The 27,706-nt window shown below is 35.9% G+C and overlaps 2 protein-coding genes across 2 annotated transcripts; one reads left to right on the top strand and one right to left on the bottom strand.

Moving 5' to 3' along the window:
* Positions 1-936: 936 nt before the first annotated feature.
* LOC127881918 (carotenoid-cleaving dioxygenase, mitochondrial-like) lies at positions 937-20,321 on the top strand. Its single transcript, XM_052430131.1, has 13 exons — positions 937-1,270; positions 6,011-6,133; positions 6,922-7,057; positions 8,839-8,980; positions 9,293-9,431; positions 10,971-11,182; positions 11,871-11,982; positions 12,798-12,862; positions 13,368-13,460; positions 13,670-13,763; positions 15,770-15,870; positions 17,142-17,253; positions 19,382-20,321. Exons 1-13 carry the CDS (start codon positions 1,204-1,206, stop codon positions 19,555-19,557), a joined length of 1,572 nt encoding a protein of 523 aa, XP_052286091.1. The 5' UTR covers positions 937-1,203; the 3' UTR covers positions 19,558-20,321.
* LOC127881919 (50 kDa spicule matrix protein-like) lies at positions 19,116-27,404 on the bottom strand. The gene is made up of 5 exons (XM_052430132.1): positions 27,048-27,404; positions 25,247-25,306; positions 23,628-23,690; positions 22,654-22,886; positions 19,116-19,534 (listed from the first exon to the last, which is right to left on the bottom strand). Exons 1-5 carry the CDS (start codon positions 27,160-27,162, stop codon positions 19,529-19,531), a joined length of 477 nt encoding a protein of 158 aa, XP_052286092.1. The 5' UTR covers positions 27,163-27,404; the 3' UTR covers positions 19,116-19,528.
* Between the last annotated feature and the right edge of the window lie 302 nt (positions 27,405-27,706).

Genomic DNA, 27,706 nt, shown 5'->3' with positions numbered 1-27,706 from the left:
GTTACGCGAGTTGTGTATCGTGTTATTTCTTACAATTTGACCCTGTTTTTGAAAAATATGTGCATTTCCAGAAAGGAAATTTATTTCTGCGTTGAATAAGGCCAAGTTCGTGAAAATCGCTGCAAATTGATGCAGTAATGGCTATTAAAAGCGATGCACCCTGTTGTCAGGTTGAATACCGTGTTATATTTATATATGACAGTAAAACAATTTTTTTCAGATTAGTTGATTTTTATGCCCCCAAAGGAGGGCATATAGTGATCGCACTGTCCGTCTGTCCGTCACACCTTTGCGTTTATGTTTCAAAAAATGCTCATAACTTCTGTGTCGCGTTAGATGTAACCTTTATGGACAAGGCCTTTTCATACGCACACATATGTTTACCCCTTTGACCTTGACCTTGGACTTAGGGTCCGCGTTTAGGTTTCGAAAAAGCGTTGTTCGGGGGCATATGTCTTCCGATGGAGACAGCTCTTGCCCGTTATAATTTGATTATTTTCCATTCAAAATGATGTTTTCAATAATTAATATCATAGCCTCACGCTAACCACCGGTGAATTTCCATATAATTTATCACACAACACACTGCTGTTTAAACATGACATGCGCATGATTACATTATTAATGTATAAGATTAGTTAAGGAGACAACTAACGTGTTCGCAACATTAACCCGAAAAGGATGATCTCAATATCAACAGTCTTACAGTACACAATAAATTTTGAACGTAATTGATGCGTAATTGTGTGTGAACAAACGTGCAAAATAAAGGGAGGTAACAGCTACAGTGAATGATATCGATGTTGAAGTTTAATATCGTTCTACTTTTGAGTTTATTACTATCTCTTGACTGAAACGGTGTATATGATATGTGTAGATGCTCCTATCAAAATTGACACTATTGTATTTCAATTTATTTTACACCTGTTTAGTTTGTCTTGATTGCATAGTTTTAAATGATTTAATTTTTAAACATGACCGATTCAGATACGTTCGCTATATAGAGATTAGTGTAAACACACACGCAGGTTTATTTTTAGCTCAGTTCATGTATATCATTATCGTATGAGAAGATTGTACGGCTAAACGTTTGTCGTTGTAAACATCACAGATCACATGTACAATGTAACATTCGGGTTTGTGCATTAGTTAAGACTGGTCTTTACAAAAACAAACAGGTGTTATAGCATCTATCTTCTGCAAATGGAGTTACGGTTTGTACGTGAAAAGAACGCACTTGAGATCAGTTGGATTAAAGGAAAAATCAATGGTAAGTAGATTTATATCGAATTCGCAAGCATTAACAAATCACACAGTGCAATCGACTAACGCATCGATGCGTCTGTGATTCATCCATCGGCTGCGGTACTGTATACATGTCGGGTAAAAGCGGAGTGTAAGTAGAGCTATTTCCCAATTCTTTCAGATTTGCGTATGTTCTTTGAGAGCCTAAAAAAGAATTACTTTGTGAACGTAATCCTTATCTTCCTTTTGCTTACTTTTAAAGAAATCCGTTAGAATGTGGTCAAAAATCAAACAAAATTCACCACTCTCTCTGTCAAATTGTAATTTCACATGATTTAGACCAAAGATATATATATGAACAGCATTTTATTGAAATATTTAACCATTTTATTAATCACTGATAGCAAGGGTCAAGCAAACTTCCTCAATCGCCAATTTCAGTCCGTCTTCACCCCAATTAATCCTCTAAAATTAGGTCAACTCTGTTTAATGAAATCCCAAACCCTGTTTAGCAACACCCCTAAGACAAAATACCCCAAAATGCCTGAAATCTCCATAAGTGTAAGTGGTGTCCAAAAGCTTCTGTCCAACTTGCAGACTGGCAAAGCATGCGGCCCTGACAATATCAAGCCTATTGTCCTAAAAAAATCTAAGCGTACAAATTGCCCCCTTGGTTACCAGAATCTTTCAAAAATCTCTAGACACAGGCACTGTCCCCTCCGACTGGATCAAGGCGAACGTCACCCCCCCCCCCCCTTTTCAAAAAAGGCGACAAAAGTAACCCCGCTAACTATAGGCTGATTTCACTGACATGTGTTCTTTGCAAAGTCATGGAACATATCGTCGCCTCAAACATCACCAAACACTTCCAGGTCAACAACATTCTTTTCCATCTCCAGCATGGCTTTAGGTCAAAACTGTCATGCGAGACACAGCTCATAGGACTTGTAGAGGACTTATCCAGGAACCTTATTCATGGTCAACAAACAGATCTAATACTCCTAGATTTCTCGAAAGCGTTCGACAAGGTCAATCACATGAAGTTACTCTACAAACTGCACCAACACGGCATCCAAGATAGCACATTACAATGGGTCAAATCTTTCCTTATAGGTCAACTTCAGTCTGTCTTGGTAAATGGTGACAATTCGGACGAGGTTCCAGTCACATCAGGTGTCCTCCAGGGCTCTGTTCTCGGCCCTCTCCTCTTCTTGCTCTACATAAACGATCTGCCAGAAAACATAGTGTCACAGGTCCGGTTATTTGCTGATGACACTGCTGTTTACATCACGGTCAACAATCCCACTGAACAAAATACCCTGCAAGAAGATCTAGATCGGCTACAAAAATGGGAACACTCTTGGGATATGGAATTTAATCCTTCCAAGTGTACGGTTATGAACATCACCAGGTCAAAACGTCCCTACAAATCCACTTACACACTCCACGGTCATACCCTTGAAACAGTTAGTGATGCTAAATACTTGGTTGTTAGCATCACATCTGACCTCAGCTGGAATAAACACATAAACCAGGTTACTGCAACAGCCAGTCAAACACTAAACTTCATCAAACGCAACATTCCCATAAAACACCCACTCATTAGAGAATTTGCCTTCAAAACCCTGGTCCGCCCACAACTTGAGTATAGTAGCTCAGTGTGGAGCCCACACACACAACACAACATAAATAAGATCGAGATGGTCCAACGCAGGGCCGCTCGATGGGTTACAAATGATTACTCATATCACAACAGTGTCACACACATGCTAGACAAATTAAGGTGGCGTTCACTTGAGAACAGAGGGTATGACTCCCGGCTACTGATGTTCTATAAAATTGTCCACGGACTGGTTGCTGTACCAATGCCTCCCTACGTCACTCCTCCGACCCGGCTCACTAGACATTTGCACCCTCTTTCATTCAGACAAATCCCCACTCCAAGCAACTACTATAAATTCTCCTTCTATCCAGCCACTATTGTCCTATAGAACTCTCTACCAGCCAATATTGTACAGGCACCTACCCTGGACCAGTTTAGGCTGGGGGTGACCAAACTAGACCACAGTTTCTAAGCAGGTTGGCTGTTTTTAACCTTTTATCTGTATATTCCTTCTTTTAACTAACACTATCACCTTTGTTTCTATGTCTCACAAATACATTATGTATTACTTTTTATCTCCTATACACTTCTTCCTTAATTTCCTAGCACTGACACGCGCCTGCTTGTAATGCTAATTGTTGGCGACTAGCAGTATATATAGATAGATAGATATTTCACTTCGGTTATTCCAAATTACAGTAATAAGCCACGGCCGTTGTCTTGAGCCGTTTTTCAAACCCCACTCGAATTTAAACGTTGATATAAATGCTGTATGTTCATGTGGGATGCTGTAATTTGGAATAACCGAAGAGAAATGATTAAATATTTCAATAAAATAGGGTTCATATTTATCTTTGGTCTAAATCCTGTGTAATTAGAGTTTGACAGAGAGAGTGGTGAATTTTGTTTGATTTTTGACCAAATTCTAACGGATTTCTTTAAAAGTAAGCAGCTAAGAAGGTAAGGATTACGCTTACAAAGTCATTCTTACTTAGGCTCTCAAAGAACACACGCAAATACAACTTCAACAATATCCATGTTGTAGCATGAGTCATTATGGAATATTTAGCCTTGGCAAAGTGTTCATTGATGCTATGATGCTATGATAATGGATGTAATGGACGCGTATTGAATTTACTTCTGATACTTAATGAGGTTTACCAAATGAAAAAAAAGACATTCAATAAACACAGACAATATGAGCACAAACAGTTGTTATAGCCGCTCAGAAAACCAGAAAACAAACTCGTATTGGGTTAAAAAATCAAATATTTTCCCCCAAATTTAACAGGAGTATATATGCGCATGAACCAAATGCAAATTATATACATAGTCACATGTACATTTGTGTTGTCGTCCACTTTTTAGCTTTTATTTTAGAGATTGAAAATGTGTTCATGTTTAGCATTATTGCCAATATACATCAAAATAACACATACGACGCGTAGTTTCAAAGGCTTGGCAACCATTTAAGTGATGTACGACCTTCTTTCACAAGGGTCATCGGTGGATTATGGCTTGTTTACCGGAGTGAGATACTATAAAACGTAAATATATAATATTGGTGTAAATGGATATTTAATTGAACTTACAATTAAGTTAAGTGTGTACTGAGCACGAGGCAGACTGACGAGTCTTTCTCGCCTTTATGGTACAACCTTAGCAATTCTTTGAACAAAAGTGTGATACAAGGATAGCAACTGCATGTGTTTAATGTCGACCTGCGTAAAGTGTATTGTATCCTTTCGTTAACGAAATAGCATGCATTATAAACATGAACAACTGATTGAAACAACTCTAATTAATGTCATTATAGAATAAAGCCACGGCTCAAAAATCTTAGTTCGCTATTCAGCTTACCATACTTTAGAATTGAAATATGACATTTTGATGTCCTGTTCTTTCTTTGAATATTTACTAAATCAATAGTATTCTGCATTGAAAGTCACAGTGTTAGAAGAAAGTTACCGATTAATTGAGAATTTTCAGGCTTCCCAAATTGTCAAATCCGAAATATATTTAAACGCTCAAATTCAACGAAAATTTCGTATAGTATTTCGTAAAATAAACAATCAGTGTTCCTTATAGCTAAAGAAACTTCAGCGTTCAGTTTATATAGTATTGACAGACCTGTATAAAGTCGCGCCAGTCAAAAATCATAAAAAGCGACATTTAAAGTTATGGTAGCCAGAACTATGTTACGTATAGCAATAGCCACAATTTCAAGGCTAGATGTGGTATGGTTACATAGATTTTTGTAGATACAAAATGCTAGTTTTTATTTATTTGTGACCACAATTAATTCCATTTTAATTTCCCGCGAATATATCTATTCATACGACACACTAACGCCATGTTGGTGTTCATGTGCCGTATGAATAGATATCGTTGCGGGAAATTAAAATGAAAAACAACGAGCATTTTGTATCTACAAACATCTATTTTACCAAACAACATCTGGCGTTGAAATTTCGGTAATTGCCATAAGGAACAATTATTTTTTATTGGTTAACTTTATTTTACGAAATATTGTACGAAATGTTCGTTGATTTTGAGTAGTAGTGTTACTTTAATACCTGATACAAAAAAGTTCACGCTAAATAATGTAAACATTGCTAAATAATGAAGAAGTTTGTATATTTTTTATACATTAATGCATTTTATAATCATTTAATATAGAAAATTAGGTGTAACAAGTGCAATAACGACAACGTACAAACACAAGTGGTTGGTATGTGCATATTTGGCATCATCGTATATTGTTGTATATGCACCTTTGCTGCCGTGTTGCCATAAATTCTGAAAAGAAAATAGGGTACTTGAATATTTCTTTGTAGATAGATAATATGTTTTAGTGAAATTTGAAGGTTTTGCAGGTGTCGTAAGTTACAACTAGGCAATCAATTCAAAGTTTTACACTAAACACTAGGTATTTTTCATATATTTACCCTATTTTTACGACTGGTAATCCTTATCCGATGCTAACAAAAAATGCTGCAAGCATAGAAACAACGTTGGAGAGAAAATGAACTAACAGGAAATTATTAACAAGTGTTTTTGACCGTGAGAATAATTGATTTAAAGAATATCTTCTTTTTGCAAGGTCGTGTTTACAATACTTAAACTTAAACATAACTCGTTATTTTATTGACATCGGTGTAGGTACCATTCCGCCGTATGTGCATGGGGATCTGTACAGAAATGGAGGGGGGATGTATGAGGTAGGGAATTACACCTACAATCATCTGTTTGACGGACTTGCTATGATCCAGCACTTCAGAATCGGTAGGTAGTTTGAGCATCGATCTGGGAAAACTGGTATTAATGCATGTTCGAAAAATGTCGTACTGGATTAGCGTGTGCAGTCCGCCAAGGCTTGTCAAGGACGACATTTTCCTCTTGAACTGGGTATTCGTTTTGAAAAGACTTCAATTCACCGAAAACTTGCATAAACGCGGAAAGTGTCGTCCCTGATTTGCATGTGCGGACTGCACAGTCTAATCAAGGATGACACTTTACTCACATGCATTTAGTCCAGTTTTCCGAATCCGAATCTTATTCGTCGGACTGGCTATGATTCAGCACTTCAGAAACGGATGGTAGCATAGCGTTATTATTAACTACTTTAGAAGTGGTGCAATTAAGTTGTTCTACAACATTATTCTTATTGGTCACTATCTAAAAACTGATTTGTTCGTGGTAGGCAGAAAATATAACCAATTTTAACTTATTAATGATTATATATTCAACATTCACTCATTTAAGTTATAAATAATTTGTTAGTAATCCTGATATGAAACATTCATAACTTTTCTTTAAACATTGGATAGTCTTTATAAGAATTGTTTGTTTTACATTAGCGGTTATTTAAAAATGCAACGTAGACTTCTCGTTAAATGCGGTTAATCCAGTCGTGCCGTTCTTTATATTTACCACAAATTATTTGTTTCAAGCAATCCATTTGTTTTATAAAATATACCACATTTAGCAAGTCAAGTCTTTAGATAAAATACATTATCTGCACATATGTAGATACATGTGTTAATAAATTACCTGCCTATAATTTTATCAAGCTCCACATGAAGTAAAATATCAGCGAAAATATCTTCAAAGCGACACCTATCAAAAGGTATCAACTGCAAAGGCACCAGTCGTTGGCGAATTTGGCACTGCAGCTATTCCAGACCCTTGCAAAAACATATTCAAGAGGTATGCACTGTGGAAACGGGGTTTAATGCATGTGCGTGAAGTGTCGTCCCAGATGAGCTTGTAAAGTCCGACTTTTGGCATAAAAGAAGTCTCTTCTTAGCGAAAACTCAGTTCAGGCTGAAAGTGTCGTCCCTGAAAGGCCTGCGCGAACTGCACAAAGTAACCTAGGACGACACTTTATGCTCATGCATTTAAGTCCGTTTTCCCAGAACGCGACTGATATTCAAGTAGCGTCACTTCACAATGCTTGATCTTATTTACAAATACTTCTTAGCTGCTTGTTTCCCTTGTTATGAAAGCGTTATATCTGCAGTTTTTAGTGTATTTCAGCCGATAACAAGCAAACGAATTTATTGCTGATCCGTGTCAATTATGAAAGTGTTTTTTTCGTTTGACAGAACTTGCTGTTTTTACTATATTAATTTATTGTTCACATTTTCTGTCAACACGCATTATGTAAAATGAAAGATTATTTTTATCAATATGAAGAAATGGCCTTTATCGACTTGAATGTGGATTAACAAATGTATTTAATAACATGTTTGTCATTGTTTTCTTACTTAGTATATTTTTATCTAGACTTTAAAGGGACGTTCAAGAAACCATACATTAGAGTAAACGTGCAATAAAATATCGAGATAAACACATTCCCGTGTGTTGTTAAGATATCGAATACTAGTTAAGATACTTTGTGTTATAAATTCACATTTCGAACAATTGCGCGTGTGTTTCTGGTGGATATGCTCATGTGAGCAGCCTCGCCAGGATGTGTCAGTACCTAAAGCTCCAGTTTGTCAACAGCACCATAATTAAATATGATAATTATAGGTCAATCTCTCCAGTGGTTTTTTTCTACCTATGATGTTCTCTTAAAATCTGTCTTCTTTCAAGCTTGACATATATATATATTTTGTCTTCATGTGTCTTGTTTTGTATACGTTTTAATGCTCCCGAAGGTGGGCATATAGTGATTGCATTTCCGTCTGTCTGTCTGTCTGTCTGTCTGTCTGTCTGTCTGTCTGTCTGTCTGTCTGTCTGTCTGTCTGTCTGTCTGTCTGTCTGTCTGTCTGTCTGTCTGTCTGTCTGTCTGTCTGTCTGTCTGTCTGTCCGTCTGTCCGTCTGTCCATCTGTCCGACTGTCCGTCTGTCTGTCTGTCCGACTGTCCGTCACATTTTTGCGTTTAGGTTTCAAAAAATGCTTATAGCTTCTATGTCGCGTCAAATGTAGCTTTCATATTTGGTATTCATGTGTATATGAACAAGGCCTTTCCATACGCACACAAATTTTGACCCTTTGACATTGACCTTGAACTAAGGTTTCGAAATCTGCGTTAAGTTTTCGAAAAACCGTTTTTTCGGGGCATATGTCTTCCTATAGAGAAAGATCTTGTTCTCTATAAATGTTCTTTTCGCAGCAAATTTATCTCTTTGCTATTCGACCTGATGTCCTTCAATGCATTTTTAAAATGTGAATTTTTTTTTACCATACATAGATACATCTCACGTTAACAGTTCTTACATAAAATCCATCTTTAAACGTTGTTATGTCTGCGGAAAATTGCTTTATGCAATGGCTTCAAGTGTCGTCCCATGTTAGACTGTACAATCCCCATATTATGCTTATCTGGGACGGCACTTTCCGCCAAAGCTGGAATTTAATATAGAATTAGTTTCCATTAAACACAAAATTCCATTACTGCCGACTGCTCGCACGATGCTACACGCATATGAATAAGCCACGTTTTCGAAGAGCGCGACTCAAATCTACGTTTGCTTCTACAGGTTCCTCACGTTCTTTTCGGCAAGAGATATGACAGACAACACGTCTGTGAACATCATACCTTTCAACGACAAGCTCTACGCCGCCACCGAAACCAAATATTGGAACCAGATTGATCCTGAAACACTGGATCGAAATGAAAAGGTACGCAAGGGGCATGGATGAATCACTATGTTCAATTGAGCCTTGTTTTGGAAAAAAAAATGATCTTGCTGATTCATTTGCGTGAAGTGTCAAAAATACATATGTTCAGTCAGGCTAAGCAGTGTCTTATTATTCCGTCTAATATTTATTTTTGCTGAAAAGAGACTTCCTTTTAATAAAAAAATACAATAAAAGAGATCGTGTCGCCTGTGATTATGCTCAGGCAACAACACATGCTAATTAAGCACGATCTAGTATTCGCATGCATCAAATCCCGTTTTCCCAGAGCGAGACTAATAGTTATTGTTGCAGCTTGACCTAAAAGAGCTGACGACTGTTGACATGGCAACCGCGCATGCGCACATCGACACAGATGGCACTGTGTATAACGTCGGTCACGTGTTTACGAAAGGGTTGCCAACTGTAGTGACACGTATGCCCAGACAAACAGGTTGGTTGCTTTCATATGTTTGTACTTCATTCAAAGAATGTACTTTTTCCCGCTTAAGGCAAAGGGATATAGAATTGGTTTATCCGTCCGTCCGTCCGTCCCTCAGTCTGTCATACCCGCAGTCTGTCCGTCCGTCTGTCACAAAACTTGTCATGGCCATATCTCAGAAACTATATCAGATATCAACATGACACTTTATTAGTATAGAGATATAAATGAGGAGAAGTGCCATGGATATTAACCATGACCCCACACTTTATTATATAAGAGTTATTGCCCTTTGTTTTTTAGATGATGTTACTTGTAAGGGCTATATCTCAGATACCATGCGAGACTTCAACATGAAACTTCATGGGTGTATTGATATCAATTAGAAGACGTGCCATGCATAAGAACCAAAACCCTTCACTGTATAAGATGCGAGTTATTGCCCTTTGTTGTTTTAAAGTTGTTTTACTTGTGTAACGGGGCTATAAATCATGTACGCTACAAGGTTTCAAAAAGAAACTACATGGGTGTATAGATATCAATAAGGTGAACTGCAATGCATAAGAATGATTACCCTACTCTGAAATATGTGTTTAAGATTATACCAAATACAAAGGGTTTGCAACCATCCACAAACGAGCTTTCTTTGGCGGGGGATATCAAATCAACGAATTTGCTTGTGTCCTATTGTTTTTTACTAGGGATGGGACCAAATATTCGAATACTCGAAAATCGGCCGAATATTCGAATCCAAAATTCATATTCGAATATTCTATTTTTATGCAAATGCACTACCAAAAATGTACTTGTACAAAGTCGCAGTTTTGGTTTCCATTATACGTCATTGCTTTGATAACAGCTGCCATCAATGAACGAGGTGATAACTGGCAAACGGGAGCGTATAAGGAGAGGGACCAATCAATTTTCTCTCAATTCAGAGTAATGCAATATGTACACATTATTTTCTGACAATCAGTCAAATATGAAAGTCAATTTATGTGAAACATTAACGTTTATTGATAAACATTTAACCATCTGTGCTTTTACAGGTTTTTTAACCTCAGCGGTCAATTGTATAAACAGTGGTTAATATAAGCTGTAGTTACTTGATTAGCGCAGTTATTTACATGGATATGTTACCACAATATAGTTGTTTTTGTATAAAAGAATAGTATACTAATCAATGATCTTAAACAAATATATATTACTCTATCCAACTTTTCAAAGCTGCACATAAGATACGATTTATAGTGGCATTTGTGGCAATCAGGAATAGTAATCTGCTCCGGACGGTCATAGGTTCGGACATTTTAATATAAGGGTTAAAAATCGAATATTCGAATATATTCGAATAATGACAAACGAATATTCGAATATCATTTCCAGTATTCGTTTCCGTCCCTATTTTTTACCGTTATTTACATTATTTATTTACTTATATTCATTTATTTATATTTACATTGTTTATTATTCATGCCGTTATGTGTAGTTTTCAAAATGCTAAATCACTTATAAAGTGACCATACACATAAACTAGATAATTCCACACAGATCTGCAAGTTGTTGGATCGAAGCTCGATGCGACAGAAAACGTCGTTGCGCTAGTACCTTCCTCCTTTTGGACCCACGTTCATTACTTCCACAGCTTCGGCATGACGAAAAATTACATCATCATCATTCAACAACCACTCCTCATGGACATAAAAAGGGCTGCGCTAGGATACTCGGCGACAGATGCCTTGAAATGGCACCCAGATATGAAGGTAAGGACAGGAAGGCTCTATCGGTCGTCGTTGGCTCAGGTGTGACAAAAAAGTAACCTTTGAGTGTATAACGGATCGTTTAAATCATTTGTAGGGCTAAAAGGCATCAGGTCATACTCAGGAGTACTTTATATTAAATGTTCCGTACCACTGATCTTTTTTAGTATACGTAAAAGTATTTTTTTTCTTGTCCTCCGACCTCATACAGAAGCTTTGAAGTGACGCCAAGCTATAAAGGTGCTGACAGGCTTTTTATGCCCCCGATAGGTTGGCTTATAGCAGTTGAACTGTCCTCCAGTCCGTCCGTCAGTCAGTCCGTCCGAAAACTTTAACATTGCCCATAACTTTTGCAATATTGATGATAGCAACTTGATATTTGGCATGCATGTGTATCTCATGAAACTGCACATTTTAAGTGGTGAAAGGTCAAGGTCATCACTCAAGGTCAAAGATCAAATAGGACTTCAAAGCGGCGCAGTAGGAGCATTGTGTTTCTGACAAACACATCTCTTGTTATTTGTTCATAATAATATTTGAAACAGCACAGACAGAGTCTTTGACGTGGCATTTAAAGATAAAGGTGATACTCAGCTATCTGCATGTATATTTTTAATTCGCATTCATTCGTTAGTTAAAGTATTGCGGTAACACAGACGGGATATTAAACGTATTTGCTTATCTCTTTTAGACGCGATTTCGCATGATACACAAACAGACTGGAGAGCAGCTAAACAAGCATATGGTCTACGAGGCTGACGGGTTCTTTACGTTCCATACTGCAAACGCGTATGAGGAAAACGGTACTTATGACAGCCTTTACAATGATGCCGTCATGTACTATTGTTAATGTCATGAACCTGAGTCCATAGCTAAAGATGACACATGTAGATTGAGATGAAAACTCACCAAATTGAGTTATTTAGTTCGTTACGATGAGGATAACTAGAATTATTGCCATTTGTTTCTTTATCTGATTATGACTGTGTACTAATTAAATGTGTTAAGGACAATTGAGTGACGGATTGTGGTGTGAAAACAATACTTTTATATGATTATGTGTAAGTCCGTGTGCATGTACTAATAAAACAATTACATAAAAATCCACAATATTGGAACGTATCCATCTTATTTAACAACAAAATAAAAAGTTGTCATGAAAAGCACACATATGACAGCGTCACTCGTGATAAATATCGATGAACAGTGGTGAAACAAAACATTCTCTTTCACCGAACTCATCTTCTATATAAGCGTTTTCTTTGCGTACTTCTCATCTAGATCCTTTGTGTTTCTGGTAGTTAAGAAATACATAAGTAATTCAAATATATAATCATCCACATTACTAGTATCACCTTTAAATACATGTTTTATGCCAAGGTCACCGTTGCATAGTCGATATGGTGTCCGCCTAGCGACCATGAGGTTACGGGTTCGTTCCAAATTGTTAGAACGATCTTTAGATCTCCCCGAAAGACACCAAGTGCTGGTCCTACCCAGGAAACGAACTCGAGAGCAAATCCACAGGCTTTCGATGAAATTGAGCTTGAATGTATGCGTTTACAATTGAACTAAAACTAAACATTTGAGTGTTTCTAACGCTGTTTATACCCTGTAGATAACATTGTGATGGATTTGGTGTGGCACAAAGACGCCGGGATTATCGATGCGTTTTATCTAAAGGTACTTTTTCTTGGTAGTTTATAATGATTATATAAGAGACTAAAGTAATATTTTTTTTATTTTAAGTTGCCTTAAAAAATATAAGAGCATGCACATATTTTAGTTGTGTTTGTGTTATAACTTTGGTAAAGTGTAGATTACCTCTTGTGGTCAACTACAAATACATCATTTCAAATTGGCTCAAAAAAATACAACTAATAAGATATTAGTACTCTACACATGCAATTTGTTTGCAGAACTATAAAATTTAATTCTGAACCGATATATGAATGATAAACAGTGTATTTGAATGAAATTCTTTATGAAGATAAATGCAATAAGATGGCAACTTATTAATATTATTATGAACTTAGTAAACTAAAACAGTTGTTCTAACCTTTTTTTATCCAAATTTACGAAGATATTAGCTCATATGATTTTGTAAATAGTAATCATTATAAGATCAAGAGACAACATATCGAATACAAATATTGGAATTTATCAGTTTCTGATATTTTTGTTACAGAATCTTAGTTCGGAAAAAGTAGAAGAAACGTTTAAGAAGATCGATAATTCCGTACTGAAAAGATTCGTTTTTCCCGTCAATGTGAGCGAAAAGGTATGTTTACGGATACGTACAGTGTACACTGTGGTTATTAACCTTCCATTAAACAATAATTTTGAGTTCGGGTTTTTAGCGATGTTACATTCTACCATACTCTTAACTTGTAAAGATTGGTTATGAGTATAATATCACATTGTGCGCGTGTGATTATTTCATTATAGAGCACCGAATTAACTTCTTCGCGTTTTAATTGTTTTTCACAGGCCAAAAACGGCAATTCCTCTTCTTCTGCACCGTTTCACATATTCCTCAAAGACGGTAAAGTGTACTGCAAAGCGGAGACCATCTGCGACGTTGGTAAAGAAGTTGTTTGTCTATATTTAACTACAGGTGTATACTTGCTTTCCCTGATGTCTTTGGATAAAACGTGTTTTTACTTAAATTGTAGTCAGTGTTTTTATTTCGAAGGGTATCGATTTTAATTCACGAGTTTTAAGAGGTATTACAGAGCTAGTGAATACATAAATTTTCTAAGATAAAGAGTTTATTAGAAATCGAGAATAAACCTTAACCAACAAATTGTTGCTGTTTTGCTCCCACTGTTGTTTTAAGTTTGAAATCGGATAGTTTCGAAGAAAAAATTAAGTTTTTAAGCCTAAATTTTCAGTCCGGCACCCTTGACGATCCTGTTAATTTAATTAACTTACTGTATAAGATTTAATTTGGGAATATTGAAAAACGTTGTAATTTTTAACTAGGTTTTCCGAAGGAAAAGACTGGTTATTCGATTTGCGAATGTCGGCTGGCCGGCGGGCGGGCTGGCGGGCTGAAGAAGCTTGTCCGGGCCATAACTTTGTCGTTCATTGTGAGACTTTAAAATCATTTGGCACATTTGTTCACCATCATTAGACGGTGTGTCGTGTGAAAGAATTACGTCGATATCTCCAAGGTCAAGGTCACACTTTGAGTTCAAAGGTCAAAAATGGCCATAAATGAGCTTGTCCGGGCCATAACTATGTCATTCATCGTGAGATTTTATAATCATTTGGCACATTTGTTCACCATTATTGGACGGTGTGTCACACACAAGAATTACGTCAATATCACAAACGTCAAGGTCGCCACGACTAATAATAGATTTATTTTGAAACAAAGGGGGCTAATTATAAACATTCAGTTCAGTTTGATTTGTCTCCCTTTATCAGACTTTTTTCAAATTGAAAACCTGGTTTTGTGACAATTTTGTCCCTTTTTTACTGAGTGAAAAAGCGAAATACCTATTTTAAAAGACTTAGTTACTGTTGAATGCAGAGAAATATATTAAGCGAAGCTTAAATAAAATAAAGAACGAACCGAGTGGTAAAGGCGTTTGTGCGTATTAAATAAACTTATCTGCTTTCGGTGGTTACATCGTATGCCAATTAGCCCATTCATTCAGTATTCTGTTGTTCATCCCATTTATTCCGCATTTTCCTGTTGTTTATTCCATCAATTGTGCATGTGTATGTTGTTTATTAATCCATTTAGCATGTTTCTCTTGTTTATCCTATCCATTCCGCAATTTTATGCCTTACAAGACAATAAACAAAATCAAATGACTTAATAAAACAACAGTAGACTTAATAAAACAAAAAATCGATCATATGAGTTGTAAAAGAAAACAAGGAGAAAGGTGAATTTATTCTATTTTTGTTTTAAGAATCTAACATTTAGATTCACATATTTGCATGTATGTGTAGTATGCTGTTTACAAGTAGTGATACAAAAGTATTTAAACGCAGAAAAAGACTAAATAAAATATATGTTGCCCACACTAGAAAATATGGGAACGGGCAACTCAACGCATGTGCCTTTCGTCTGGTCGGCTGGATTTTTGTTAAAAAGAAACTTCCTTTAAACTAAAACCTTCATAAAAGCTGAGCGTTTCTTCCCTGTTTAGCCTCTGCGATCTTCAAAGGCTAATCCGGGATGACATTTAACGCTCATGCATTCAGCCATGTTTTCCAACAGCGCGGCTAATTTTGTATTCCTTGGTGTTTGGCAACTTGTCTTTTATGTCTCAAGTGTATGTTGTATGTGCACAATTATCTAAGCAGCGATATTGTTTTTATTTTGTGCGGGGCGCATAGCCTAATGTCGGACAACACTTACGCACCTGTTTTAAGCCCTATTTTCCCACGGGCAGCTCACATGTTCTGTCTTATCCCGCCACCATTTCTTAAAAAAGCTCAAATGTGTTTGACCAAACTTTGCTGAAGCTTAGTTTTTCATTTGAAATACAGTTTGTTTGCATTCCTAAGGATATATAGACTTTTTTTTTACATAATGATCTATGAAGTGTTACCGTGCACACATCATTACAGGATTAGAATTCCCCCAGTGGAACTACGCCGGATATAACGGCCGGAAGTACCGATACGTGTACGGGGTAGGACTGCACAAGGGCAACAGGATGACCACCAGTGTGAGTAAAGGGTCACTTACGCTAAAATCAATCGCAAACAATAGGGCCCCGTCTAATTAAATATTAGCCTCGTTATGTGAAAAGGGTGTTGAATGCATGTGCGTAAAGTGTCGTCCCCGATTAACCTGTTCAGTCCGCACAAGCTAATGAAACAGAAACTTTCCACATAAAGTGGATTTTCGTCAAGAACAAGTCTTTCTTTACACTAGAAAATACCAGAAAAAGCGGATTTTTTTTGTCCCTGCACAGGCTAATCTGAGACGACACTTAACGCGTATGTATTAAACCCCGTTTTCTCAGAGTGAGGCTAAATTATTTAATGAACTATTTATGATAAGATTTAATGACCACCAGTGTGAAAACATGGGCCCGTATTCACCAAACAATTCTTAAACTTAAAAAAACAGGATAGACTTTGATCCACGAAAATATTTTCAGCGTTTGAATATATAACGGCTACCACTGGTAATTGTATAAATATGAAAATGTTCTGCACAAAGAATGATAAGGATAGTGGTGGTTAATGCAAAGTTCGAATCAAATTTGAAGAATTTCCTGAATATACAAATGTAAAGAATATATTAAGTCTAAGAATTGATTGGTTAATACGGACCAGGGTCACTTATGTTACAATCAGTCGCAAACAGGGCCCCGTCTTATCAAAGATCACGTGACAAATTTATCTTACGATTAACTATTTTGCTCTCATCAAAGACGCTTTTATTATATATATTATTACATATTAACTTAAAATAAAACAATACGTTAGACCATTATAAATAAAATGGACCAAACAGTTAGAACACCCCAGTATCTCCGCAAAACCATTGAATAGCACAAGCACTAAACACACACATTTACTCCAATATATATAGTGTGCACCTACGAATTGAAGTGTTCATATACGATTTTGGTGTCAGCATTATTTTTTCAATCATAAATGAAACATTCAGATGTAAACGAGTTAAGTTTTTTGAAATTCTTAACAACCTTTTTTGAAATTAATAACGGCCCAAATTTTTTTAATTCATAACGACCCAGATTTTGAATTCATATCGACCCTGTTTTTTTTTAAATTCTCAACGACACAGTTTATGAAATGCATAACGACCCAGTTTTTTAAATTCATACCGAACCAGTTTTTGGAAATTATAGCGATCCAGTTTTTATAATGCATATGGACCCAGTTTTGAAAATCATTGTTATCCAGTTATTGGAATTCACGACAACCTGTTTTTTTTAATTCATAACAATCAAGTTTTTTTGTGAAGGTTGTGAAGATAAACGTGGACAGCAAGACCTACGAGGAGTGGAGCGAGGCAGGATGTTATGTGTCCGAGCCGGTGTTCATAGCCGACCCTAAGGGCACGGCTGAGGACCATGGTATGTTTTTTGTCCAAGGTCACAGAGGCTTATCAGGGCCGACACTTTAACTGTATTTTTTCGCTGAAAAGAAGTCTTCTCTAAACGAAACTCCAGCTTATGCGGAAAGTGTCTTCCCTGAATAGCCAGTGCGGACTGCACAGGCGAATCTGGGATGACACTTTACGCTCATGCATTGAGTCCCGTTCCCAAGAGAGTGATTCTAATTTTTTGCTCGGCTGTTTTCGGTGAAAACCCGCGGTACATGTATTGTCATTGCAAGCTCATCGTCCGCCGTCCGCGTCGTGCTAAAACCTTAACATAGGCTCTAAAATCAAAGTGCTTGCATGTCAACTTTGAAACTTTTTAGATGTACCTTAATGTTCTGCACGCCACACCCATTTTTTGGGTCATTGGGTCATTAGGTCAAAGGCCAAGATCGCTCCTGACACGCTTTTATTTATTCAAAACTGCACCGACAGCCGAGCGTTGGCACCCGCTATGCGGTGCTCTCGTTGATTAGACGTATCACGAACAGTGCTGGAGTTTTGAAAACCCTATTAATCTTACGGTACTAACAAATCTTGCCCATTTAAAATTGATAACAAAATTATACCATATCGAACGTTATTACTTGAAAGACACTACGAAAGAGCTTTATCTCAGATACGATACACATGAAACTTCATGGATGTGTAGAAATTAATGGGATAAAGTGTCATGCATAAGAAACCAAATCTTGCACTTTCAAAGAGTTTATGCCCTTAGTTGATTTTGTATGATGTAAATTTCCAAGGCTATATCTCAGATACTCTACCAGATTTCAACATGCACATTCATTTGTAGATACTAGATTTCAATTAGGAGAATTGAAATTCATAAAATTAATTACCGGTACCCTACAGTCAAGTATGTATAACCTATGAACTTTTTCCTTACACTTAATGATTAAACTGTAAATCAAGGTATTTGCACTGATCAATAAAGAAAGTTTATTTGGCGGGTGATATCATTTCGACGAATTGGCTTGTTCCATATTTAAATCGACTAAGGTGCTGGCAATTTCGTAGTTAAAAGTAAAAAGTAAATTGAAATAAACCAAATAGTACTACATATAAATGAAAATAATTGTATATGTAGGTTTGAAATTATAAATATTAATTTCGATACATTTGAATTTCACTTAGTTTTACTAAATAACAACCCAGTTCTTTATTCGGTTTGAATAGAAAATGTGAACTGTCTCCCTACTCTTAATTATAACCGATTAAGGAACTGGCAATTTTTTTACTTAAAAAGTAAATTGAAATAAAACAAGGAGTACTACGCAGCAATGAAAATCAACATATAAATAGTTTGAATGATAAAAATATTTATTGCCATTTATTAAGTATTCTAAAATGATTTTTGCGGTTGAATAAGGGATATGAGCCCGTTGAGCTTATTCCTAGGGCTGATCACAATCGAAACCAGTTACACTTTGTAGGTCATTACGGCCCCTTAGAGAATACCAAGTGACAATATTGCGACAATTTTATGTAGTATGTATTGTACTGGTTTGTAATAGAAATTCGTCTGATATAACTGACAGATTATGACAAGACTTTCTCTCTGTTTTGTGTTCCTGATGTTTTTGTCCCCAACCGGTTTCGCTGTGTGTGTCTGTCTGTCTATCTGTCTGTCACACTTTTCTGGATCCTGGGATAACTTTAAAAGTTCATATTTTTCATGAAACTTGAAACATGGAAAGATGGCAATATGGACATCATGCACGTCATTTCATTTTGTTCCTACGTAAAAAAATATGGTTGCTATGGCAACAAATGAAAAAAATGCTGACAATGGTGGAGCCGGTAGGGGTCATATATTGCTTGGCAATAGTCTTGTTTAATTGTATTTTATTCACATACATTTGAGTTCTTATACATATCTTGAAAAAGCGTTATCTTTCGTCCCAGATCTGAAGCGACAGAATCCGCCTAATCAAGATTTTCCTTAAAATTTTAACCAAAAATACCATAAAAGCGGAAAGTGTCGTCCCTGATTAACGTGTGCGGACTTTAACGGCTGGTCTTGGAAGACACTTTGCGCACATGCATAAAGACCGTTTTCCAGAACGCCTCATTTATTTTACACGCGCGCATTCCAGGTGTTCTATTGGTCGCAGTCAACAAGATCCACACGAAAGACTTGAGGAGTTGCTTCTTGTTAGTGCTGGACGCCACAAACATGACGTCACTGGCCAAGGTCGAGTTTGAAGGATTAGACAATTTTCCAAGAGATTTCCATGGGCTTTTTAAATCTGAAATTGGCAAAACCAAATAAATTATATGTGTGAGTAGTGAGTGTGAAAATCACGTGATTAATTAATATAACGATTGGGGTTATAATGTTTACAAGGAATGCATGCGTTTGCCCAACACTAATTTATACTGTTTCCGTGTTATTCGTTAGCGTTTGTGTTTTTGTTTTTCATATGATTTTGTCCTGTGTCTGATTGTATTGAAATTGATCATTTGCTTGAAGTGGTAATAAGAATGATTTAATGCTAACTTAACTGAAATTTCATTTTTTTTGTATTTCTGAATTCTAATTTCAAAGTCTAGTGAATGTGTTTCACATTAAACATCAGTGCAATAGATGTACAAAAGTTGAAGTAAAGTATGCCTGTTGTCGAAATGTAATCATTGAATACGTTAACCAATTTTAATATATTCGTTTAAATAACACGTTTCTTCAAAATGCCACGTATCACTAGTTTAGAAAGTTCAATTCAATATGGGTAGTGGTGTTGTTTTATATTGATTGTATGGTATCGTTGTTAATATCCGCCGATACCGGGCAATTGACAACTTAGAGAATACTATGCAAGTGGCATTGTGTAAGAAGACGGTTGTGTCCAAACTAAAATTCTTGTTTCCCCACTGCGAACTACAAAAAACAATAATGGCTGTCATGTTAAACTTCCAAAGTGATAACCCCTACGTCAAGCCTGATTCAGCAATTATATCCGCCGAAATTGTTTTTGTTTAGTCTATAAACAACTCTTCTATTTACACGTTACTTAATGCAATAAAAAGTCAAACGTATTATGGCTCTTCTTCAACTCATCAAAAGTTTGTAATAACCATGTTTATTTCGTCAAGTTTTGTTTGCTGGTTTGTTTGCCATGAAAAAAGCTAAACATTATCAAGCGTTACAAAGGAGTGAATAATTTTGAAAATTCTGTTGGCATGGTTATATTGTAATCCACTACGAAGATTGCGGACATTAAGTATAACATACACATCTCAAAGTATGAGCATTGATGGGCGAGTGGTTTATGTGCCAGACTTTTACTCCAATGGCTAGTGGTTCGAGTCCAGTTGAGGATTAGTTTAGTATAAAAAAAATCTCTTTACTGGAAATAATTAGTTCCAATCTTTATATTAATCAATTGTTAAAACATTTAATGACAAACTCCAATACATGCCTAAACCTGTGAAAAAGCCGCTTTAATAATGTCCCTAGTCTTACGAGTGAAAATCAGCCCGGCCGGGGCGGTAATTGGTTTTCCATATATGTATATAGTGAAAACTTTATAGTATCCTATATCAAATTTGTTCAAATCATGCCCGTGCGGTTATACATGCTGAGCACAAGGGTAAACTTTTTTTCATAATATGTGTATTTATAGGTGTACGAAAAACCGTCAAAATCTCTAAAATCGCAAGGCCCCTAGGTTTTGTACGTTGAATGTGGTATCGTATACTGGTCTATACAGGCAAACGTATATAACTAACAGACAAACGTGTATAACTAACAGACAAACGTGTATAACTAACAAGCAAACGTGTATAACTAACAGACAAACGTGTATAACTAACAGGCAAACGTATATAACTAACAGGCAAACTTGTGTAACTTACAGGCAAACGTGTATAAATAACAAGCATGCGTTTGTAACTAACAAGCATACGTGTGTAACTTAATAAGCATACGTTTGTTACTAACAAGCATGCGTTTGTAACTAACAAGCATACGTGAGTAACTAATAAGCATACGTTTGTTACTAACAAACATACGTTTATAACTAACAAGCATTCGTTTGTTACTAATAAGCATACATTTGTAACTTGCAAGCATTCGTTTGTTACTAACAAGCATTTGTTGTAACTAACAAGCATTCGTTTGTAACTAGCAGGCATTCGTTTGTAACTAGCAAGCATTCATTTGTAACTAACAAGCGTACGTTTTTAGCGAACAAGCATACGTGTGTAACTCACAAGCATATTTGTGTAACTAACAAGTATGCGTTTGTAACTAACAATCAAACGTTTGTTACTAACAAGCATATGTTTATAACAAACAAATATTCGTTTGTTACTAACTAGCATTCATTTGTAACTAACAAGCATACATGTGTAACTAACAAGCATGTGTTTGTAACTAACAAGCATATGTTTGTAACTAACAAGCATACGTTTATAACTGACAAGCATTTGTTTGTTTCTAACTAGCATACATTTGTACCTAACAAGCATCGTTTGTAACTAACAAGCATTCGTTTGTAACTAAAACACATTCGCGTGTAACTAACAAGCATACGTGTGTAACTAATAAGCATACGTGTGTAACAAACAAGCATACGTGTGTAACTAACTAGCATACGTTTGTTTCTAACAAACATACGTTTGTTACTAACAAGAATACGTGTGTTACTAACACACATACGTTTGTAACTAACAAGCATACGTTTGTAACTAACAAGCATACGTTTGTTACTAACAAGTATATGTTTGTAACTAACAAGTATACGTTTGTAATTAAAACTCATCAAAGTGAGTTTGACTCTATCCAACTTATTCGCAATCCAAAGGGGTAGGATAGTGATTTGTGTCCTGGTAATAGTATGCTGGGAACGACGGAACGTGAGTCTAATGATCTGTACCTTTTCAATGAACCTTACATGTAAAATGTGAACATGTAAAGGACAAGTTTGAATAGAATCTCTCTAAAGTAATCGAAGAAAAACTAGCTCAATGAAAAACCTAAAAAAATCTGATGACGCCAATTAAAGTAGAAAATATTTCCCTTCCACGGTCGGGCCCAAATTACTGATAGGATGCATAATATGTGTTTTGAAATGTTCTTTTGAAGAGGACGGCTGATTTCGGACAGATGCGAATTCGGCACTAACCCTGCGTGCTGAATGCCAGTACTTTCCCAACGCTTAACTGATTATTGAGAAAGCTGATAACGTTTGATTTATGAATATTTCATTTTCAATGCATTTAGTGATCTCTTTACAATAATGCGCCTTGCAATTAATATTTGAAATGGGCTAATGTAAACCGTTTATAGTAGGGCTGTAAGTAATCTAACATCAGTGTCATAACTGAAGCATAGATTACCAACTTTATTAATATCTTGTGCATGTACCTTCATGTCTCTTATCTCTCTTGACAATTGTTCGCAAGCAAGTTCTAGCATTCCCGTTCCCGGTTCGTTTCCACTGCCCGGTTCGTTTTCACTGCCCGGTTCGTTTTCACTGCCCGGTTCGTTTCCACTGTCCGGTTTGTTTCCACTGCCCGGTTCGTTTCCACTGCCCGGTTCCATTCCTATGTCCGGATCAGTTCCAATGTCCCCATGTGTTCCCATTTCCGCATTCGTTCCTGCAATATCACATTTATATACAATTTCCAGCACTAGACTCCTGTCGATTTTCTGCTCATAGAGGTGGGTCTAGATTTTAACATTCAGAAAAAAATGCTAAGTTTTCCATTGAATTTCATTTACTTTTAAACAGTGGCTTACTTTTAATGTGTCTACTACAAAGTTGTAATTGTACTAATAAAAAACAATCTATGGCATGATTAAATTAACATGGTAGGTGGTTGGAACATCGTACAACTTAAAAAGCGGTTTTTCAACTTAGAAACACGAATGCGCCTTGTCTTAATTTTGAGCATTTGTTGTAAATTTTCAATTTAAGACATTAAAAACAATAGTAAAATGTATTAAAAAAGACTTTCATCGATTTAAGCGCATCGTGCGTTTTTTTAGAGAGCAAATTTCAGTACGAATCATTATTTTCTAATGCCCTGTCGAAACATAGAAATATATACACTTTGCGAGGTTTGATCAGAATTCTTTGCCCCTATAAAACTTTTCTAGTAAAGATAAGAACATTAGACCTCTACATACCTTCTCTTGTATTGATATTTAGAACATTAGACCTCTACATACTTTCTCTTGTATTGGTATTCAGAACATCCGACCCAAACATACCTTCTCTACTATTGTTATTAAGAACATTAGACTCCTACATACCTTCTTAAGTATAGGTATTTAGAACATAAGACATCTACATATCTTCTCTTGTATTGGTATTCAGAACATAGACTTCTACATACCTTTGCTAGGATAAGCCCTCGCGGAAAGCCCCATTTCCTGACATTTGGCGTACAAGGAGGTTACTGCAATTTCAAGGTTTACGGTTGAGTAGTTTTGACATTTATCTACTACAGTTGCAATGTACAACATGCATTAAATGTGTGTGCTCATTTTGTGGAATGATGCGTTCATTTTGTGGAACGATGTTTCATTTTGTGGAACGATGCGTTTATTTTGTGGAACGATGCGTTCATTTTGTGGAAAGTTGCGTTCATTTTGTGGAACGATGCGTTCATTTTGTGGAACGATGCTCTCATTTTGTGGAACGTTGCGTTCATTTTGTGGAACGATGCGTTCATTTTGTGGAAAGATGCGTTCATTTTGTGGAACAATGCATTCATTTGTGGAGCAATGAATTCTGTTTGTGGAAGTTGGAACGATGTGCTCATTTTGTGGAACGATGTGTTCATTTTGTGGAACGATGTGTTCATTTTGTGGAACGATGTGTTCATGTAAGGAACAATGTATAGACACTGCTAAGTAGTTTATAATCTCGAACGCCTATTCAAGTTTATAAACAAGAGTTGCTCCATGCGGGTACAGACCGCTCATCTATTTTTCTTTTTAAAGGTGAAGGGACCTATCTCAATACTTTAATTAAAAAGGAGGTAGGGTTGGGGATGGAGAGGGGTGTATAGTGTGAGGTATAGTCATATATTACATTATCTGCCAAAAATAGGAAACACAATGAAAAAAATGTGGGTGGGGGTTCTTGGGTGGAATGGTTAGAGGGTCTTTCAAAAATGAAATAAACATGAATGTTTGTGTCTTTTAGCCAGGTTTCATGTTTTTCATGATAGTATGAAAGTATTTGAAGTTTTATAGCAATGGCCTTGATACTTTAGAAGTAAAGTGGATCTACGGTAAACACAAAATTTAACAAAATAGTCAAACTTACTTAGTCAAAAAAGGGCCATAATTTCGTCAAAATGCCAACCAGAGTTATGCAACTTGTCCTGTACAGTCCAATTATGATAGTTAGCAAGTGTTCAAAGTCTGAAAGCAATAGCTATGATACTTTAGGAATAAAGTGGACCAAACAAAAAACTTAACGAAATGTTTAATATTCCAAGTATAAAGGGGCCATAGTTCTGTCAAAATGCCAGTCAGAGTTACATAACTTTGCCTGCACAGTCCCCTTATGATAGTAAGTGTTGCAAGTATGACAGTAATAGCTTTGATACTTTAGGAAAGAAGTGGATCAAAACACAAAACTTAACCAAATTTTCAATTGTCTAAGTATAAAAAGGGCACGTAATTCTGTCAATATGCCAGCCAAAGTTATCTAACTTTGCCTGCTGAGTCCCTCATGATAGTAAGTAAGTGTACCAAGTTTGAATGCAATACCTTTAATACGTTATGAGAAAAGTGGACCTAAACACAAAACTTAACCGGACGCCGACGCTGACACCGACGCCGAAGCAGACGCCGACGCCGACGCTCAGGTGATAGCAATAGTTCTTTTTTTTTTAAATAGATGAGCTTAAAATAAACATTTGGATATAACTTTATTTTAAGCAGGACTATTTGAACGTGGTATTCAACGCCTATTGAAGAAACACTTAATAATCGTACTTACATTCCATTAATTCGGGAGGCCATAGATTTCCTTCTAATGTTTGTGTTGCGGGTGGTTTTGCTGAAAAAAGTGGCTATTTATAAACTGTGAGAAAAACGAATTGAAATCAATTATTCCTCGCAAAATTGAAATTATTCTACATGTGAAATTGATTGGTTTATTGTGTGCGACAATATAAGAAAGAAACGCACAGAACAAAAATGTCAGTATAAACCATAAACCGCAAAATATGTATGTAGATAGTAAATGCAGGTTTTATTGTTTTACTAAATTAAACTTGAAGAAAATATTTGTCATTTATCAAACATCAAACACTGGAAATGCACGGCGAGTTCAGATTATAAATCATGTGAACTGTTTTGTACTTTTAATAAAATATAAGTTATTTTTAAATATTTTACTGCATATTACCTAAACCAGTTAGTGAATATTTTGCAAGAAATTATTTCACGTAAGAAACCGTTCAGCATTTACCGGAATAATAACACACAATTGCATACTTGGTTTATTCGAGTATGCTTTGATCATTTACTTCTTTACTAACACTAATATCTCAAAGCATATGGTTAGTACTGTTTGTTAACCTTTCACTACACATTATTTATTTCCAACTTTATAGGGAAAATGCAAAGACATCAAGGCATCTTTCAAATATGTCGTTAAGGACATATCACTTTCTGAAATGGTCAGAAGTGGGTGGGGTAAAGTAAAATAATAATTCCTTATATACGCATTCTCTATTTAGTTCGGAACAATATGCACAACTAAAATAACATATAAATTCAGTGAAAACATGAACCAGTTTAAATGAAAACTTTCAAAAAGAGTAAATTATCACATTTTTTTACCTTATAAACCACTTTTTTCTTGAGCGTTCAAAGCACTGACAAAAGCATCCTTTTTGTAAAAAAAAATGTAAACAACTGGAGTCAAAAAATAGTCCACTTGAACAAGTATCGTGGGCCAAAAGTTATCATTTACCAAAAAAAAATGAAAGATACAGAAATATTGGAAACATTTTTATAAAATCCCTTCAATTTTATAGCACATAGTCATCAAATATACATAATGATATATTCATGTGTTTGTTAAAGTTTTGTTTTACACATTTAAAAAAGTCTCAATCTAATTTATATTTGTCTTTTCTGGTCAACCATACTTTTTCCTACTATTTTTAAACTGAAGTTGTTTACATTTTTTTCTCACAAAAAAGGATGCTTTTTTCAGTGTTTCTAGTGTGTTATATTTAATAATACTCTAACACTATGTTCTACAGTGGTGTATGTTCCAGCTGGTATCAGTGGATTTATAAAGAAAATAAGAAAATAAGGACTTGAACGCTCAAGAAAAAAGTGGTTTATAAGATGAAACAAGTGATTATTTACTCTTTCTGAAAGACTTCATTAGAACTTGTTCATGTATCATTGAAGTATATGCTATTTTAATTGTGCATATTGTTCCAAACCTAATATAGAATGTTAATACAAGGAATACATTTTTTACATAGCCCCACCCACTTCTGACTGTTTCAGAAAGTGATATGTCCTTAACTTCTTTCGTTATGTTTTTTTTTAAGTTAACCTTTAAGTTAATGTATCGAATGTTATCGAAGACAGTCGAAAACTAAAAATAACTTTAAGCATTAATGATTAAGTGGTGCAACATGATTGAAAACACAACCTGGCATACAACAGTTAGGTTGGCATACAACAGTTAGGTTGGCACAAAAAGTCAAGAGTCGTTCTAAAAATATGAAATTAACCAGCAGTCTTGAAATAAATAAACATAAAGCGTCACTTACCTTGCAAAACAGGTACAAGGAAATGCCACCTTTTGTCAACGTTTGCCTTTCTGGGAAAAGCAACAACATTAGCGACCACGCACACAAATATCAAACATGTGGACCACAGTCTCATGGTTGCAAAGAAATATTCGTATATGTTTTCAGAATGGAAAAAAACAGTCTCTGACAAAGATGTTTAGACCAAGTTTTAAAATACCTGCTGACCACTATGTGAGGCCCGTTCACTATATAGTTGGACCGTGCTTTGTGAAAAGGGGGCTAAATGCATGTGCGTAAAGTGTCTTCCCAGATTATCCAGTGCAGTCCGCACAGGCTAATCAGGGACGATATTTTCCGGCTTAACTTTTTTTGCTAATAATAGACTTTCTTGAAACGAAAAATATCAAAGCGGAAAGTGTCGTCCCTAATTAGCCTGTGCGGACTGCACATGCTAATCTGGGACAACCCTTCACGCACATGCATTAAACCCCATTTTCACAGAGCACGGCTCATTTTAATTTGAAGCAACACTTTAAGCTTTTAAAATCAACCCGCTGATAGTTTTTATCTGCTTTCAAGATCAATACAAGAGAGGCGTGGCAAATATCAGTGACGTTGACTAGAACAGAAATATTTTTAGAATGAAGGTTGATGTCTCTTACGTGTTATATACACAT

Source organism: Dreissena polymorpha, chromosome 5 (assembly GCF_020536995.1).
Source record: "Dreissena polymorpha isolate Duluth1 chromosome 5, UMN_Dpol_1.0, whole genome shotgun sequence".
NCBI lineage: Eukaryota > Metazoa > Mollusca > Bivalvia > Myida > Dreissenidae > Dreissena > Dreissena polymorpha.
The sequence above is the reverse complement of the archived record's forward strand: the minus strand, read 5'-3'. Positions and strand labels throughout refer to the sequence as shown.